At 46.0% G+C, this 19,879-nt stretch overlaps 1 protein-coding gene across 6 annotated transcripts in view; it reads left to right on the forward strand.

Moving 5' to 3' along the window:
• Positions 1-791: 791 nt before the first annotated feature.
• Positions 792-19,879, forward strand: part of LOC144505306 (uncharacterized) — a 65,298-nt gene continuing 46,210 nt past the window's right edge. For 2 of the 6 annotated variants that reach the window (XM_078231417.1, XM_078231418.1), the window contains exons 1-2: positions 874-1,303; positions 6,823-7,199. In XM_078231417.1, coding sequence (XP_078087543.1) covers positions 953-1,303; positions 6,823-7,199 — 728 coding nt within the window. In that variant the 5' untranslated portion in view covers positions 874-952. Of the gene's footprint in view, positions 1,304-6,822; positions 7,200-19,879 lie in introns of all 6 variants that reach the window. The other 4 variants (XM_078231421.1, XM_078231419.1, XM_078231422.1 and 1 more) reach the window with 4 other exon arrangements.

Here is a 19,879-nt window from a genome sequence, read left to right on the forward strand (position 1 = left end):
TCCCACCTACATAACCCTTCATTCTTTTCCTGGTTAAAAATCTGCCTATCTCAGCCTTGATCATACTTAATGACACAGTTTCTAGGGTCTCTGCAGTTAAGAAATCTACAAAATCACTGCCCTCTGAGAGAAGAAATTCCTCCTCATCTTTGCCTCTTAGCCTGAGTTTATTTATTATTGTCACAGGTAGGCTTACATTAACACTGCAATGAAGTTACTGTGAAAATCCTCGCGTGTTCAAGTCCTAAAGGACAGAATTGCTAAGACTGGGTTCTGCGGCAGGGGTGATGAGGAAACCAACAATCCGGAAGAAAGGAGCTGCACTGGTCCTCATTCACCTGTAGGGGGCGAGGGCGGGGCGGGGAGGGGTACCTGTACAGACCCTACCCAACCTGTAGGGGGCGGGCGTAGTGGGCGGTGAAGAACGTACGTACGTTCGCTCAGTGACGTAAGGCCATTGCTGGGGCGAGGGGAAAGAGATGTCAATCAGAGTGGAGGGGAGGGGCGAGATGTCAATCAGTGCGGGAGGTGGGGCGAGATGTCAATCAGGGCGGGGTGAGGAGCAGGATGTCAATCAAGGTGGTGGGTGGGGCTGGATGTGAATCAAGGCGGTGGGAGGGACGAAATGTCAGTCTGGACTCCCTGACTGGGGAGGGGCGTGAAAGGAAGAGTAAGCATGCGCAGTAAGAGGCGTGAACGGACGAATAAGCATGCGCAGCAGCTCTGGGATCAGAAAATGTAAAGGGCAGGGACTGAGGCTCCCTTCGACGCATGCGCACAGAGGTCCCGCCGTACAAAGAAAGGCGCTGCGCGTGGGAGGAGCGAGCACGTCTCCGATCGCATGCGTGTGCGCATTCTCGCCTGCTCAAACGGCAGTTGGTGAGGGAGGGCGCGCGCTGTCGGGGCCGCGCGCCGTGACGTTTCTCTGTGTTGTTCCTCGGCTGCGATCAACATGGCGGCGGCAGCGGCGGGGAAGCCGAGTGGACCCGCGGCGCAGTGTCACCGAGCTGGACCGGGACCGGGAACTGGAGCCGGAGCAAGCGGCCTGGAGGCAGGGTCCGAGGAGGAGGAAAGGCGCAGGAGGAGGAGACAACAACAGCAGCAGGGCCCCGCTCTGGGCCTGGCCGCGCCCTGCGCCGTCAAACAGGAGCAGCAGCCGGAGGAGGAGCAGGATGAGGTGGTAAAGGTGCAAATCCAGCAGCTGGAGGAGGAGGCGGCCCGGCCCGGGCAGACCCCCTGCCCGCTTTATCCCGCAACACAGGCCCAGAACAGGAGCGGGGTCTCCGGCAGAGAGCGGCAGCAGGTCAGTGAGAGAGGAGAGGGGGCGGAGGGGGTTAATACTGTCGGGACAGGGAGATTAACATTATCGGTGACCCTCTGTCTGTCTGAGGGACGGGGTGTTCATACTGCCAGTGACAGTCTGCGGATAGGGGAATTAATACTATCAGTGACTGTCGAATAGGGGCATTAATACTGTCAGTGACCCCCTGAGGGACTGGGGTGTTAATACTGTTATTCACCCTCTGTCTGAGAGGGGAATTAATACTGTCAGGGACTCTGAGGAACGGGGGCTAAAACTGCCATTGACCCTCTGAGGGACAGAAGGGTTAATAATGTCAGTGACTCTGAGGGACGGAGGAATAATGATGCCATTGACCGTATGTCTGAGGGACAGGTTGGTTAATACTACCATTGACACACCAACCTGGTGTTGTGAAACTTCTTACTGTGTTTACCCCAGTCCCTCATTTCCACATTTCGTCCCTCCACATCATGACATTTTTTGAGGGACGGGGAATTACAACTGTCAGTGACCATCTGTCTGAGGGACAGGAGGGTTAATACTGTCAGTGTCCCTGTGTTTGAGAGGCGATTTGGGCCAGAATGGTGACACAGTGGTTCGGACTGCTGCCTCTTGGCGCCAGGGACCTGGGTTTGATTCCCGGCTTGGGTCACTGTCTGTAGAGTTTGCACGTTCTCCTTGTGTCTGCGTGGATTTCCTCCGGGTGCTCCGGTTTCCTCCCTCAGTCCAAAGATGTGCAGGTTAGTTGGATTGCCCCTTAGTGTCAAGGGGACATCCTAGGTTAAAGGCATGGGGTAATGGAGATAGGGCCTGGGTGGGATTGTGATCAGTGCAGATTTAATGGGTCAAATGGCCACCTTCTGCACTGTCAGATACTATGATTCTAATACTGTCTTTGACCTCTGCCTGAGGGACAGGAAGGTTAATACTGTCAGTGACCCTCTGAGAGACAGGGGGATGAATTACCTTCAATTGCTGTCTGCTTGAGAGACAGGGTAATTAATAATAAGTTTATGTTTTTAAGTTTATTTATTTGTGTCACAGGTAGGCTTACATTAACACTGCAATTGTTACTGTGAAAATCCCCAGTTATCCTCTGTAAGGGAAGGAGAATTATTACTGTCAGCCCTCAATGTGAGGAGCAGAAGAATTAAACTGTGATCCTCAGTGTGAAGGGTAGAGTATTAATGCCATCAACAGCCCCATGAGAAGCAGGGGAATTGACACTGTCAATAATCCTCAGTGTGAGTGACAGTGAGTAATAGACTGAATGGAGAAACCTTATCAGTCTCAGTTCGAGATCAACAGTCTGTAATAGAGCAGGGGTGAGTTTCCGCAAGTGTCAGTGCATGAGATGCAAAGTCAGTCGGTGATAGATTTATCTAGACGTACACCATAAGGGGAGGCCATTTGGTCCAATGGACCTGTGCTGCATTATTGTAAGAGTTACCAACTGCCACTCCCTTGCTTTTTCCCCATCGCATTGCATTTTTGAGAAGTTTTGCAATTCCCTAGTCTCAAGTTTGTTTCAAGTAGTGCATTCCACCTTGTAACTCATTGTGTTTACAAAATGAAAAATTCTCTTCACCTCTGATTGGGTTCTTTTGGCAGTTACCTTAAGTCTGTGACCTCCAGTTCCCAAGCTATTAGCGTAAATGAGAAAGTATTCTCAGTCGCCATCAAAAGCCTTCACGAATTTGAGCACCTCTGTTAATTTTCCCCAGAGCTGAAGGGAGATCACAGACTCCCTGGCACCATTCACAGAATTGTTACCCTGTAGAGGGAGGGCATTTGGCATATTGTGAGCACTGACTCACAAAAGAGCATCATGACTTAGTGCCATTCAACTGCCTTTTCCCCCATACCCCTGCACATTGTTTCTATTCAAGTAATCATCTCGTGTCCTCTTGAATGCCTCAATTCGAAGAAACACGTTCCAACCTGAACCACTCATGTGAAAATGTTTTTTTTTTACATCACGTTTGTTTCTTTTGAAAATTACTTGAAACCTGTGCCCTCTTGCTCTTGATCCTTTTGTGAGTAGGAACAGATTCTGCCTATCTACTCTCCAATCTTTTCATGATTTTGATCGCGATCAAATTTTCTCCTGGCCTCCTCCTCTCCAAAGTGGAGAGTCCCAATCTACCCACCTAACTGAAGTTTCCCATCCTTGGAACCATTCTTGTAAACCTCTTCTGCATTCTCTCCAATGTGTTCACATCCTTGCTGTAGTATGGTGTCCAGAACTGTGTACCATACTCTAGCTGAGGTCTAAATTATGTCCTGTATAATTTCAGCATAACCCCTTTGTTCTTGTACTCCAGGCCCCTATTAATAAAGATGTGGAGATGCCGGCGTTGGACTGGGGTAAACACAGTAAGAAGTCTAACAACACCAGGTTAAAGTCCAACAGGTTTATTTGGTAGCAAATGCCACTAGCTTTCGGAGCGTGCTGCTCCTTCGTCAGGTGGAGTGGGAGATGTGGCCCAGAATACCATATGCTTTATTAATTCTTGTAAAACTCCAATACTTCTCTGTCCTTCCTAAAATGTTGTGACCGGAACAGGACGCGATACTCCAGCTGGGTCCAACCTGTGATTTGTCAAGGTTTGAAGCAATAACTTCCTGCTTTTGAGCTCTTGATGCTAAAGTCTAGGGTCCGATACACAGTAAGGTTTAAAAGCTCTTTAAAATTAATCAGTTATCTTCCCATTCTTTCTTCCAAAACATACACTTTACTGCATGTTTAATTTAATCAGTGATATATGTGTGTCTACTGCACCAGTCTCACACTTTTGCTCCCAAAGTCTATTTGTCTTCTTCTCATTGTCTATGACTTTTCAGTATTTTGTATCATCGAGCAACTTTAAAATGCGTCCCGAGATTTTTGATATATTTAATAGAGCGAGGGGCAGGATATTAATACAGTCAGTAATTCTCAGAGAATGTGGAACAAATAAGAGGGGGTGGGTGTATCTTCAGAATACACGTGTGACAGTGAATAGAACAGGGGGTAAGTTACAAAGAAAAGTACGGCACAAGATCAGGCCCTTCAAACATGTGGCGAGCATGATGCCCTAGCAAACCTAAAAAGAAACTTTCTGCCCTTACTCAGTCCGTATCCCTCTATTCCCTCCCTATTCATTTAGCCATTCAGATGCCTCTTAAATGTTGCTAATGTGCCTGCTTCGGCCACCATCTCTGGCGTGAAAAACTTCCCCCGCACATCTCTCTTAAACCTTCCCCCTCACCTTGAACCTGTTCCTCCTTCTAACTGACACTTCAACCCTAGGAAAAACCTCTAACTATCCACCCTGCTATCCCTCTTATGATTTTGTTGCAATTAGTAACCCTCAGAGTCTATGTTATTAATGCACAGCACTGATGTGAAGGGTAATACTAAGTAATACGGTGAGCAACTAATACTGAGAGTAATACATCAAGCTAATAATGCTAGCTTTCGAGAGCAGAGGAGCATATTAAGTTACTTCCAGTATTGATGTGAGGGACAAGATCAGTGTTGCAGTGGTAGAGTGATTAATATAATGATAAAGAAAGTGAGAAAACTTAGTTCACTGGAAATGGAGGATTTGGCTTCAACCAAGTGTTGGTGTTTTGTCCTTCATGCCAGCAATCTTCCTGGTCCATTTTAGCTGCCCTTTCCCATTTCAACCATCTATCCAATCTAATCTTGGCATAGTATCAGCTGCAGCCACTAACTCTAGAGTTAGATTCCATAGTCCCATATCTCTAGGGGTGTTTCTCTAATTCTCCTTGCATTTAAGCAAATCACTGATGCATTCCAAAAGAATAGTTTGGTGTATTTGGGGCTGGGGTAGTGGTTTCCAAAACTTGTCCCGATGTGGTCCCATTTTAATGCATCCGACTTTGCATCACCCAAGAGTGAACATTGGAAAATTGGCAAGAGGGGAGGGGTGTTGAGAGTGGGGGCTGAGTGGTTGACTGGGACAGGGGATTTAACCTGCTGGATTTGCTTTGTTTAAAAGAAAAACAAAGATACACCTTTATTACAACTTGTGGTTGTTACGCCAATCGGGCCTCAGAAAAGCCACAGAAAAATAATTGTCAAGTCTCAGTCCAAGCCACCATTGTTGCTTCAGAGCTCGAGCCCCCCCCATAAACACATCCCATGACGAGTTGCGACCCACAGTTGGAATCTCCTGTTCAGGGCATTTGTAGGGTGTGCGGGGTAGGGCAAGAGTATTGTAGTGCTTGGTTCTTGGTGTTGAGGGGGTCACGATAAACATGGCAGCCAATTTGTGTACAGGAAGTTTCCACCAATCTGAAAATGATGAAAAAATCTGATCCTTTTGGGTGTTGATTTAATGATCTAAATTGGTCAGAACTCTTGGACTAACTCCCCTGCTCCTGACAACAGTGGCATAGAATCTTTACCTAATTGACGGAGAAAATGGACCACGGCCTCTCTGCTGGTGTGCAATATCTCAGTACTGCTCCTGTGGGTCTCTCTGATGCTGTCAGCTTCTGTTCGGTCAGTAGCCCATCTGCCTCTGTGTCAGAGGTTTCTTCTTTCATGCCCCAGTCCGGGGCTTGAGCATGCAAAGTCAAGAAGCTGATACGTGAGTGCCGTGTTGAGGGAGGTGATCTGTCTTTGCCAAGAGATGTCATCCTCCGGTGGAATTGAAAAATCCCATGGCACCATTTTGAATTATGATGGGAATTACCACAGTTCTGATATTTATCCGTCGGTCAGTATTAGCAAGAAGGTTATCCAGTCATTATTTCATGCCGTTTGTGGGATCATGCTGCGCACACACTGACTGCTGTGCTCCATGCATGACAATAACGACATTTCCAAAATACTTTGGCTATGAAGCACTTTGTGGTGTCCATTGGTCATGAAAGGCGCGACAGAAATACAGGTATTTTTCATGGCAGCGATAACCCTCTGATAGTGTGTCTCACTGTCAGTTTATTGCTGGGGGAGCATCAGCCTGGATTGTGGACTCAAGTCTCTAGAGGCAGGGCCTACAACACCTGACCCTTTTTTTTACACTGAGTCGAAGATGTTCGGCCTGAGCCGCGGCTGCTTATTAACTGCCTTCGATTCAGCCTTAAATCCAGGAGTACATTTACCGTGAACTGTTGGGGAATGCATTTTTTTCAGACACTCTCATCCAGAGTGCAGCAAAACCCAATGGACAAGAAATACCTGTGTAAATTTACACCGCAAGTGTCTTCCAGACCTCGATAGGTGTGAAATTTGGATTGACTCTTGGTTGATAGTTTGATGATATTACTAGGTTTTGTGCAACCTGAGTATTTCCCCATTCATTAGGATCAGTGTGAGCTCGTGAATAAATGCGGCCAGGTATTTGCTCTCTTGCCTGTGGTTTGTGATTTTCTTCTCTGCTGGCCACCGTGATATACCCAGTGACGAGGTTGACTGATGTGCCCGTTGATCTGATCATTCATGTGTTAGTACCTCTCTCGCACTAATACTAACAGGCTGTCTATACATATCTCTCTCTTTCTAGTTCTCTGAAAAGCGGAGGATCCTGATTGTAGATGAGCAGCAACAGCGGGTAGAGGAGGCCGTGCTGTGCCAGGAGGTGGAGTGGGATCGTGCTGCCGGACAGGCTGGCGGGCTGGTGTGGTCGCGCTCGGAGGGCTGGAGCCAGGACATGGACGAACCGGGGAAGGTGCTGGTGTCGGTGGCTGGTCTGCGGGGCCAGGAGCAGCATCCACCGAAAGCACCCCAGGGCCTGGCCCGCGACAGACCTGGGGCTTCCCCAGCACAGCGCAGGCGCAAGTCAGAATATCCCCGCCGGCGGAGCTGCATCTCATTCACCTTCGGCAGCGTGGACCCGAACAGCGGCCGTCTCGAAGAGGGCGAGGAGCCGATGGATATCCGGTAAGTGGCGACCGCTTCCGGTAGTCGGTGAGCTGCCTGGCATGAGCGAATTCATGGGTTTGCAGTGAGTCAGAGTAGAATACCCATTCGGCGAGAGATCAGGCTCTGAGACAAAGAAATGCACCAGGCGGAGAGTGAGATACATTGAAGGCTCCAATCAAACAAGCGCCTGTTGCAATTTTGAAGAATGATTGATTATCAAACAGACGAAGACACTTTCCCCTTTTTTACATGTGTATGAGCCATACCAGCAATAAAAGTTTTGGTACACTAATTGTACATACCTATAGGCCATCAACTAGCAGGAAAGATATGGAAAACAGAATTTGCAGGGAAATCGCAGCAATATGTAGAGGCTAAAGTGTAGTGATAATGAGGGAGTTGTCATCTGAGTGTCGACAGGGGACATAATAGGATAAAGATCTGAGAACGGGAAGGGTTTATGTGCCTGTGTACAGCAGAAGTTTTTTGATCTCAACATCTTTCCGGTCCAAGGGGCAAGGGCACTTTGCTATATGTGTTTCTTGGGAATGCCATGGGTCAGGTCCATCATGTGTCAGCTAAGAAAACGACCAGGATCAGTGATCAAAGTATCATAAGCTTTAGGTGAGCAATGGAAAAGGATGAGGAACAAGGCACTAAACTGGCACCAATTCCATTGAGGTGAGAACAAATCCAAAGCAAAATTGCATGGAAAGCTAGTATGCAGACACAGTGATTGTTTGGAAAAGCAAATGGAATGTTTGCATTCATTGCAAGGGGTATGGAATATAAATGTTTTACTGCAGCTCGCCCTACAGGGATTGGTGATACTGGATACTGTGTGCAGTTTTGGTTGTCTTATTTGAAAGGGGATATAATTGCATTGCAAGCACTTCAGAGAAGATTCACATACCTCATTCCTGGAATGAGGGGCTTATCTTCGGAAGAAAAGTTAAAACAGGTTGGGACTACGCGCACTGGAGTTTAGAAGGATGAGATATAATCTGATTGAGACGTATAAAATCCTGAGGGTACTTGATTGGATAGGATGTTTCCTCTTCTGGGTGAGACTCAAACTTTTTTTTATATTCATTCATTTGGTCTGGATGTTCCTGGCTGGGCCAGCATTCATTGCCCATCCCGAATCGCCTGAGCTCCCTTCTTCAGTCACTGCAACCCCTGTGGTTTAGATACACCTTCAGTGCTATTGGGGAGGGAATTCCAGGATTTTGATGCAGCAACAGTGAAAGAACAGCGATATATTTCCAAGTTAGAATGGCAGGTTACCTGGAGGGGAACCTCCAGATGGTGGTGTTCCTGTGTGCCTGTTACCTTTGACCTTCTAGATGGTAATGGTCTTAGGTTTGGAAGGTGCTGCCGAAGGAACGTTGTTGAGTTCCTGCAGCGTGTCTTGTAGATAGTACACACGGCTGTCACTGCATCAGTCGTGGAGGGAGTGATTGTTTGTCGATGGGATGCCAATCAAGTGAGCTGCTTTTTCCTGGTTGGTATCAAGCTTCGAGTGTTGTTGGACCTGTACTTGCGCAGGCAAGTGGAAAGTATTCCGTTATACTCTTGACTTGTACCGTGTAGATGATGGACAGGCTTTGGTGAGTCAAGAAATGAGTTACTCACCGCAGGAGTTCGAGCCTCTGACATCTTTATAACCACAGTATTTGCATGGCGAGTCCATTTCAGTTTCTGGTCAATGGTAACCCCCAGGATGTTGACAGTGGGGGATTCAGTGATGGAAATTGGTGGCATAGTGGACGGTGAAGAAGATTATATTGCATTGCAATGGGATCTTGATCAATTGGGCCAGTGGGCTGACGAGAAGCAGATGGAGTTTAATTTATATAAATGCAAGGTGATGCATTTTGGTAGATTGAACCAGGGCAGGACTTACTCAGTTAATGGTAGGGCGTTGGGAAGAGTTCCAGAACAAAGAGATCTAGGGGTACATGTTCAAAGCTCCTTGAAAGTGGAGTCACAGGTGGACAGAGTGATGAAGAATGCATTCAGCATGCTTGGTTTCATTGGTCAGAACATTGAATACAGGAGTTGGGACGTCTTGTTGGAGTTGTACAAGACATTGGTAAGGCCACACTTAGAATACTGTGTACAGTTCTGGTTCCTATTATTGAAAGGATATTATTAAACTAGAAAGTGTGCAGAAAAGATTTACTAAGATGCTATTGGGACTTGATGGTTTGAGTTGTAAGGAGAGGCTGAATAGACTGGGACTTTTGTCTCTGAAACGTAGAAGGCTGAGGGGTGATCTTAGAGGTCTACAAAATAATGAGGGGCATAGATCAGCTAGATAATCAATATCTTTTCCCAAAGGTAGGGGAGTCTAAAACTAGAGGGCATAGGTTTAAGGTGAGAGGGGTGCGATACAAAGGTGTCCAGAGGGGCAATTTCTTCACAGAGGGTGGTGAGTGTCTGGAACAAGCTGCCAGAGGTAGTAGTAGAGGTGGGTACAATTTTGACTTTTAAAAAGCGTTAAACAGTTACACAGGGAAGATGGGTATAGAGAGATATGGGCCAAATGCGGGCAATTGGGACTAGCTTATGGGTTTTTAAAAAGAAGGGTGGCATGGACAAGTTGGGTCAAAGGGCCTGTTTCCATGCTGTGAACCTCTATGACTATAGAATGTCATTGAATGGTGGTTAACTTCTCTCTTGTTGGAGTTGGTAATTGTCTGGCACTGTGTAGCGTGAATATTACTTGCCACTTGTCAGCCCAAACTGGGATATGATCCAGTTCTTGCTGTATTTGTACATAAGCTGCTTCCCTATCTCAGGAGTTGTGGACGGTGCTGAACATTGTGCAATCATCACACTTCTGACCTTATAATGGAAGGAAGGTCACGATAAAGCAGCTGAAGATGGTTGGCCTAGGACACTTCACTGAGAAACTCTTGTAGTGATGTCTTGGAACTGAGATATTTGACCTCCCTCAACCACAACTATCTTTGTTTGTGCCAGGTATGACTCCAGCTAACAGAGAATATTCCACTTGGTTCCCATTGACTCCAGTTTTGTTCACATTCCTTGATGCCACGTTAAGTCAAATGCTGCCTTAACATAGAAGATAGAGCTGGAGGAAGCCATTTGTCCCTTCAACCCTGCTCCGCCATTCATCACGATCATAATATCAAGGGCTGTCACTCTTGCCTCACTTCTGCAGTTCTGCTGTTTTCTTCATGTTAGAACCTAGGTTAAGTGACTCTAGTGAAAGGCAGAGGTCTCCCTTTGAAGACAAAGAACAAAGAACAGTACAGCACAGGAAACAGGCCCTTCGGCCCTCCAAGCCTGTGCCGCTTCTTGGTCCAACTAGACCAATCGTTTGTATCCCTCCATTCCCAGGCTGCTCATGTGACTATCCAGGGAAGTCTTAAACGATGTCAGCGTGCCTGCCTCCACCACCTTACTTGGCAGCGCATTCCAGGCCCCCACCACCCTCTGTGTAAAAAACATCCCTCTAATATCTGAGTTATACTTTGCCCCTCTCACCTTGAGCCCGTGACCCCTCGTGATCGTCACTTCTGATCTGGGAAAAAGCTTCCCACCGTTCACCCTATCTATCCCCTTCATAATCTTGTACACCTCTATTAGATCTCCCCTCATTCTCCGTCTTTCCAGGGAGAACAACCCCAGTTTACCCAATCTCTCCTCATAGCTAAGACCCTCCATACCAGGCAACATCCTGGTAAACCTTCTCTGCACTCTCTCTAACGCCTCCACGTCCTTCTGGTAGCGGCGACCAGAACTGGACGCAGTACTCCAAATGTGGCCTAACCAGCATTCTATACAGCTGCATCATCAGACTCCAGCTTTTATACTCTATACCCCGTCCTATAAAGGCAAGCATACCATATGCCTTCTTCACCACCTTCTCCACCTGTGTTGCCACCTTCAAGGATTTGTGGACTTGCACACCTAAGTCCCTCTGTGTTTCTATACTCTTGATGGCTCTGCCATTTATTGTATAACTCCTCCCGACATTATTTCTTCCAAAATGCATCACTTCGCATTTATCCGGATTAAACTCCATCTGCCACCTCTCCGCCCAATTTTCCAGCCTATCTATATCCTGCTGTATTGCCAGACAATGCTCTTCGCTATCCGCAAGTCCAGCCATCTTCGTGTCATCCGCAAACTTGCTGATTACACCAGTTACACCTTCTTCCAAATCATTTATATATATCACAAATAGCAGAGGTCCCAGTAAAGAGCCCTGCGGAACACCACTGGTCACAGACCTCCAGTCGGAAAAAGACCCTTCGACCACTACCCTCTGTCTCCTATAGCCAAGCCAGTTCTCCACCCATCTAGCCACTTCTCCTTGTATCCCATGAGCCTTAACCTTCTTAACCAACCTGCCATGTGGGACTTTGTCAAATGCCTTACTGAAATCCATATAGACGACATCCACGGCCCTTCCTTCATCAACCGTTTTTGTCACTTCCTCAAAAAACTCCACCAAATTTGTAAGGAACGACCTCCCTCTTACAAAACCATGCTGTCTGTCACTAATGAGATTGTTCCTTTCTAAATGCACTTACATCATGTCTCTAAGAATCCTCTCCAACAACTTCCCTACCACGGACGTCAAGCTCACCGGCCTATAATTTCCTGGGTTATCCCTGCTACCCTTCTTAAACAACGGGACCACATTCGCTATTCTCCAATCCTCAGGGACCTCACCCGTGTCCAAAGAAGCGACAAAGATTTCCGTCAGAGGCCCAGCAATTTCATCTCTCATCTCCCTGAGCAGTCGAGGATAGATGCCATCAGGCCCTGGGGCTTTGTCAGTTTTAATGTTCCCTAAAAAACCTAACACTTCCTCTCTTGTAATGGAGATTTTCTCTAACGGGTCAACACCTCCCTCCGAGACACTCCCGGTTAACACGCCCCTCTCCTTCGTGAATACCGATGCAAAGTATTCATTTAGGATCTCCCCTATTCCCTTGGGTTCTAAGCATAATTCCCCTCCTTTGTCCCTGAGAGGTCCGATTTTCTCCCTGACAACTCTTTTGTTCCTAACGTATGAATAGAATGCCTTAGGATTCGCCTTAATCCTGCCTGCCAAGAACATCTCGTGACCTCTTTTTGTCCTTCTAACTCCCCGTTTGAGGTCTTTCCTACTCTCTCTGTATTCCTCCAGAGCTCCATCTGTTTTCTGTTGCCTGGACTTAACGTACGCCTCCCTTTTCATTTTAATCAGATCCTCAATTTCCCTGGTTATCCACGGCTCTCGAATCCTACCTTTCCTTTTTACAGGCACATGCCTATCCTGCAGACAAACATGATATTTTTTTGAGGACCAGTAGTCAGCAGAATTTTCTTGCCCAGTGACCATTGGAGACTGGGTCTTTGTATTTATTCAAGGGTCAGCTAGATAAGTTTTGGTCAGATCGGGCAGTCCATGGTTATGGGGGCAGACAGGAGGTGACAAGACAACCAGATCAGCCACGATCTTATTAAATGGCAGGACATGTTCGAAGGTCGAGTGGCCTACTCCTGCGCTTCAATCCTTTGTTCCCTATGTTCGACCGGATCAATGGGCTGACTTTTGAAGAGGGACCGGGTGCATTCCCATGAGAAGGATGTTGAGAGGGTAAGGTGAAGTGGAAAAATCGTGCAGGCGACAACCAAACCCAGAGCCTCCTGGATGCCGTGAGTGTAAGATGAAGTGAAAAACTGTGCGAGTGACAGATGTCAGGTTGATAATACAAGTGAGAACTTGAACTTCAGTTAGGTGGGTAAGAGAATGGAGCAGTTGGGTATGTTTTCCTCGGAGATAGTTGCAAGGAACGTAAAAATCACAAGGAGGGAACGGGTCGAGACAACATCGCTTGAGAATAATTTGCTCCTGTTGGCACTGTAATGAGGGTACCAACTTAAGAGTTGACAAAAGTAACATCGATAATGCAAAGAAAAGTTTTTATTTTTTTGCACAGCAAGGGTCAGGATCTGGAATGCATTGTCTCAATGTAGTGGAGGCAGATGCTTCCGAGTCTGGGAATTGGATAAGCACCTGAAGGGAAAATGCTTTCAGCTTTACAAAGATAAAGCAGGAACGTGAGAGACGGTGTCATAATGCCAATGTCACTGGCTAAGTCATACAGAAACCCAGACGATGCCCAGGGGACACGGGTTGAAATCCTACCATGGCAGCTGGTGGAATTTTGAATTCAATTCAAAATTTAAAAAATATGGAATTGAAAATCTGCCGTAGAAATTATGACTGTCATCGATTGTGATAAAAATCCACGTGATCTCCTAACGTCCCATTAGAGTTGGAAAGCTTATCCTTCTGGCCTGCATGCTATTCTAGATCCACAGCCATGTGGTCAACTTTCAGTTGCAGTCTGAAATGGCCTAACAAGCCACTGCATTCAAGTTTAAGTATGGATGCTCAACAATGCTGGCCCTCCCTGATGCCCATACCCCATGGAAAAATGGAAAATAAGTGTGACTAGCTGAGCTGTTATTGAAGAGACCTTGCACTGATGTAATGGGCCAAATGGCCTCCTCCAGTAACAGTTGTACGATTCTATGAAACTCGGAGGCTGTTCAGCAATCTTTGCTCTTGGCTGAATTTGTTGATCTCTGCTAGACAAGAAGTCGCGGATGCCAACCTTTACGATTGTGCAATTTTGGGCCAAGGTGGGTTAAAAGAGGAAAGAATGTGCTGGTTATGCTGCTGGATTCGAAGAAATGGGTAGGAGGAGGTTTCTGTAAAGCGTAGGCATAGATCTGAATGAGCTGTTTTTTTTCTTTGCTGTACATCCTGTGTAATTCCATGTACCTATTCTTTCTTCTACTCCTTTCGCAGGCAATCCAGAGTAGAGTATCAAGGAGAACAGAGAACAAGCCACCTAGGGTGCAATCCCTACCCCAGTACAGATGAGTTGCAGTTTTAATGACCAGCTCGCTCCCCATTACTCTTGATTCCATTAATGGCCAAAAATAGCAATCTCAGTCCTGAATATACTCAAGTGAGTGAAGCAGCCATACCCCTCAGAATAAAGAAATTTCTCCTCCCCTCAGTCCTAACTAACAGAACTGTTACCCTGTGACTATAACCCCTAGTTCTTGACACTCCCAGCCAGAGGGGAAAGAACTCCCAGCAGCTACTCTTCAAACCTTCAAAGAATTTATACTTTGTAATGAGATCGTGTCTCATTCTTTCAAAGGCAAGCATAAATGCACCTTCCTTTTTCTGACCTCCTAGGATAGACCACTCATCGCAGGAATCAGTTAGTGAACCCTTTTCACCACCATGAATGCAAGTATATCCTACCTTTCATCAGGATAAAACTGCATACAGTACTCCATGTGGTCTCGCCAAAGCCCTAATATAATTGCATCACGAGCTCCTTACTCTTGTATTGCAGTCTCCTTTCAATAAAGGATAGCACCTCCTGAAGCGTTTCAGAATAGGTGTTCTACTTTAGCAAGTGGCTGTGTAGGCAGAGCTTTACACTGTATCTAACCCCATGCTGTATATGTCCTGGGAGTGTTTGATGGGGACAGTGTTGCAGGAGATTTACTCTGTATCTAACCCTGTGCTGTACCTGTCCTGGGAGTGTTTGATGGGGACACAATAGAGAGAGTTTTACTCTGTATCTAACCCACACGGCGTAGGGGCATCCACTGTGCTGTCAGGAAGAGAGTTACAGGATTTTGATCCAGCAACAGTGAAAGAAAGGTTTTAAATGGAGCGGGTGACCGACAAAGAAGTTTTTAAGGAGAGGGTTTAGGGCCAGGAGAGCCTCAGGCAAGCTAGCCAATGGTGGAATGACAAAAATTAGGGATGGAGCAGAAGCCGGAATTGGAGAAGTGCAAAGACTTCACAGGATTATGGGGTTGGAGCAGGTTATGGAGATCGGAAAGGAAAATTCCCATGGAGGGATCTGAAAACAAGGATAAGAATTTTAAAATTGAGATGGTACCCAGTAGAAGTTGGTGAACGATGAGAATTAGTAAAGGGGCAGCAGAGTTTTAAGGTGGGCTTAAGATTATACAAAATTCAAGGAGGCAGGTCGGACATCTGAGCATTAGAACAGCCCAGTTCAGCGGATGTATTAGGGAAGACTGATCCGTTAAAGGCATGGATTGACAGATAGAGGGCAGGACTGGCAACTCAGCATTCTGGAGTAGAGGATCCTTGGGCGAAATATGTTATGGACAAGGAGAAAGATGACTTGCAAAATGTGGCTTTTGGTTTGTGGGAAGGCAGATTTAATTAAAATATAGCAGGATCTGGCCAACATCGACTGGGAACAGCTCTTTGCAGGAAAGTCTACAGTGAAGCAGTCGGGGACATTCAAAAAGGAGCTGGTGAGAGTACAGGTTGAACATGTACTCTTTAAGGTGGAATGTAGGGGTAATAAGTTCAGAGAACCCTGGATGTCGAGGTCAATTCACGATTGGATGAGGAAGAAGAGAGATTTTTAGCAATCCAAAAGGAGCAATTCAGCTGCAGCCCTAGAGGCATATAGGAAGTGAAAGCGGGAACTTAAAGAAGCAATTAGGAGAGCAAAATGGGACATGAAAAAGGACTTGTGAGTAAGATTAGGGAGAATCCCAAGCTGTTTTATAAATACATTAAAGGGAATAGATAAACCAGGGAAATAGCAGAGACCAAAATAAAAGCAAATTACTGCGGATGCTGGAATCTGAAACCAAAAGAGAAAATGCTGGAAAATCTCAGCAGGCCTGTCCGCATCTGTAAGGAGAGAAAAGAGCTGATGTTTCGAGTCCAGATGACCCTTTGTCGGAGTAGGGACCAAGGGGACAATCTGTGTGTGAAGCCGCAGGATATTGGAAGGGTTAAATGAAGACTTCTCTTCGGTCTTCACTCTGGAAAAGGAGAACGTAGGTACAGAATTCAGGAAAGGGAATGAAGAACTTGCACAGTTTGAGAAAGGAAATGGGAAGGTATTGGAGACTCTGACAGGCTTAAAAATCGACAATCCCCTGGCCCAGAAAAATTGCATTCCAGGCTGCTATGGGAGGCAGGAAATTGTAGGAGCTCTGACAGAAATTTTTAATTCCTCTCTGTCCACGGGGGAAGTGCCAGAGGACTGAAGGACCGCTAATGTGGTTGCACTTTTTAAGATAGTGATCAAGATGAACCAAGAAATTATAGACTGGTGAGTCTGACGTCAGTAGTAGGGAAACTACTGGAGAAAATTCTGAAGAAGAGAGTTCATATCCACTTGGAAAGGCATGGATTAATTATGGATAGTCAGCTTGGTTTTTTCAGAGGGAGGTCATGCCTAACAAATTTAAGAATTTTTTTGAAAATGTGATCAGGTTTGTGGCTGAGGAAAGTTCAGTTGATGTAGTTTGTATGAATTTCAGCGAAACTTTTGACAGGGGGCAAGGTAGCACAGTGCTTAGTACTGCTGCCTCACAGCACCAGAGTCCCAGTTCAATTCCCGGCTTGGGACATTCTGTGCGGAGTCTGCACGTTCTCCCTGTGTCTGTGTGGGTTTCCTCTGGGTGCTCTGGTTTCCTCCCACAGTCCAAAAAATGTGGTTAGATGCATTAGCCCTGCTAAATTCTCCCTCGGTGTACCCGAACAGGTGCCGGAGTGTGGCGGCTAGGGGATTTTCACAGTAACTGCATCGCAGTGTTAATGTAAGCCTACTTGTGACAATAAATAAACTTTAAAACCTGAGAGACTGATTGAGAAGGTTAAAGCACATGGAATTCAGGGAAACTTGGCGAGATGGATCAGAAACTGGGTTCGTGATAGGACACGATGGGTAGTGATAGAAGGCTGTTTGACTGGAGGGTCGGTGTCCAGCGGTGTGCCACAAGGGTCAGTACTGTGGAATCTTATTGTTTGTTAGATACATAAATGGCATACATAAAAATGTGGGATGAGTGTTAAGTTTGCAGACACCAAGATTGGTAGGATGGTTAACAAAGAAGAACAAAGATGGTTCTAGGTTACAGGAAGATATAGATGGGTTGGTCAGATGGGCAGACAGTAGCAAATGGTATTTAACCCTAATAAGTGTGAGATGATGCACTTTGGTTAAGAAACAAGAATGTCAGGACATTTGATAGCTGAGGGATCTTGGGATAATTATTCACAGATTCCTGAAGATGCAGAGTAGGTGAACAGATTAGTTAAGAAGGGATATGCTTTTATCAGTCATATGAAGTATAAGAGCAAGGAGGTAATGTTAGAGTTGTACAGAGAGCGTTGGTTAGACCGCAGCTAGAGTACTGTGTGCAGTTCTGGTCACTTCACTATAGGAAGAATGTAATAGCACGAGAGGGTGTACCGAGGAGGTTCACCAGCATGTTGCCTAATAGAGCATTTGAGCTAGAATGAGAGACTGGATAGGTTTGGATTGTTTTCTTTAGGGCAGAGAAGGCTGAGGGAGGACACAATTGAGGTGCAAAAGATTGAGGGGTATAGACAGGGTGTGTAGGGAGCAGCTGTTTTCCGTTGGTTGAGGGATCAATCACGAGGAGGCACAGTTTTAGGGGAAACTTATAGGAGATTCAGAGGGGATTTGAGAAAAACCTTTTCACTCAGAGGGTGGTGGGAACCTGGAATGGACTGTCTGGAATGGTAGTCGAGGCTGGAAACCTTACAACCTTTTAAAAAATATTTGCATGAACAGCTGAAATATCAAAACTTTCAAGCCTATGGGATTAGTGCGCCTTTCGTGGCAGCTATTCTCGATGCAGACTCGATGGGCCAAAGGGCCTTTTCTATGCTATATGATGCTATGTTACCATGTTCTAGAATTCTCCGCCATGGGAAACAATTTAATACTGTCCACTCTATCTCCTCTCATTATCATTTTGTACACCTCTGTTAAGTCATCCCTCAGCCACCTTTGTTCCAAGGAAAATAACCCCAACCTATCCAATCTCTCTTCATAGCTACCCTTTTCTAGCCCTGGCAACATTCTTGTAAACCTCCTCTGCACCCAGTCTTTCCTGTATTGTGTTGACCAGAAATGTGTGGGTTAGGTGGATTGTATGTGAATTGAGTTTCCAAAGATGTGCAGGTGGGGTGGATTGGCCATGCTAAATCGCCCCTTAGTGTCAGGGGGATTAGTAAGGACTGGGTGGGATTGTGGTTGGTGCAAACTCAAGGAGCCGAATGGGCTCCTTCTGGACTGTCGGGATTCTATGAGAACTGCACAGAATACTCCAGCTGTGCTCCTGTGAAGTTACCTCCTTGACGAATTTTTCTTTTGGCTCTCTGCGTGAATGCTTTCTAATTCTGCACCTCCGAAGAGCGTCCTACTCTCTGAATGATGCAAGTAAATTAAGTTGTTCATTTACAGAGTGGATCTTTGGACAATGATGTTAGGCTCTCATGCCAAGTTAACAAGCTGTGCTGAAGCAGTTGATGGAATCTTGGAGAATTCCTGATGTCTTTTTGCATTCTTATCCCGTTATCAGAACACAAGAGTTGTACACGGTGTCCTTGGCCAATATTATCCCCCCACACAGGCACCAACATCAATATAACAGATGATCTGGCCATCACCAAAGTTGCTGTTTTGTTGGATCTTACTGTTTGCAAATTGTCTGCAGCAAGGATCTATATTGCAACAGTGACCTGGCTTCAGAAGAGATCCACTGGCTGTTAAAACACTTCGGGATGTCCTGAGGTTGTAAAGAGGGCCAAAGAGATGCCAGATTTTTTATTTCACATCCCTTATCATCAGTGTAGTGTATGGGATGAGACTAAGTTGCTCAGCCCTGGGATAAATTGTGGTTCCCTCATAATACCCACAGAGAGAAAAAGAGCAAGGAAGTCAAATAAAATCTGGAATTAAAAGCTGGTCGCAGTAATGGTGACCATGAAACGATCATCAATTGCTGTGACCCATAATCATGTGCTTGATTCTGAACTGCCCTCTGAAATGGCAGAACGAGCCACTCAATTCACATACGATTAAGAATGGGCAGCAAATGCTGACGTCAGCAGTGACTTCCCACATCCCATAAAAGAATAGAGAAAATAAAGCAAAACCTTATCAACCTCTTCTTACGTCTGTCTTGCAAGGTGGGGCAGAAACAGAGACCCAGAGTTCACATATGCACATCTTTGGAGATGGCATGAATTAGGCTGTTTTTCTTTTTAAATATAGAAGAGATCTTTTGGTTTTAATGATGGAGGAATCACTAATTATGCCCGAGCTGGAGTATTGTGTCTCATCCTGGGCACCACACTTTAGTAAGAGTTTTAACAACACCAGGTTAAAGTCCAACAGGTTTATTTGGTAGCGAATACCATTAGCTTTCGGAGCACTGCTCCTTCGTCAGATGGAATGGAAATCTGCTCTCAAACAGGGCACAGAGACACAAAATCAAGTTACAGAACATTGATTAGAATGCGAATCTCTACAGCCAACCAGATCTTAAAGATACAGACAATGTGAGTGGAGGGAGCATTAAGCGCAGGTTAAAGAGATGTGTATTGTCTCCAGACAGGGCAGCCAGCAAGTCCAGGAGGCAAGCTGTGGGGGTTACTGATAGTGTGACATAAAGGATGTCCTGAGGCATGGTACATTGGGGAAACCATGCAGACACTACGACAACGGATGAATGAACACCGCTCGACAATCACCAGGCAAGAGTGTTCTCTTCCTGTGGGGGAGCACTTCAGCGGTCACGGGCATTCAGCCTCTGATCTTCGGGTA

Source organism: Mustelus asterias, chromosome 16 (genome assembly GCF_964213995.1).
Source record: "Mustelus asterias chromosome 16, sMusAst1.hap1.1, whole genome shotgun sequence".
Taxonomy (NCBI): Eukaryota; Metazoa; Chordata; class Chondrichthyes; order Carcharhiniformes; family Triakidae; genus Mustelus; species Mustelus asterias.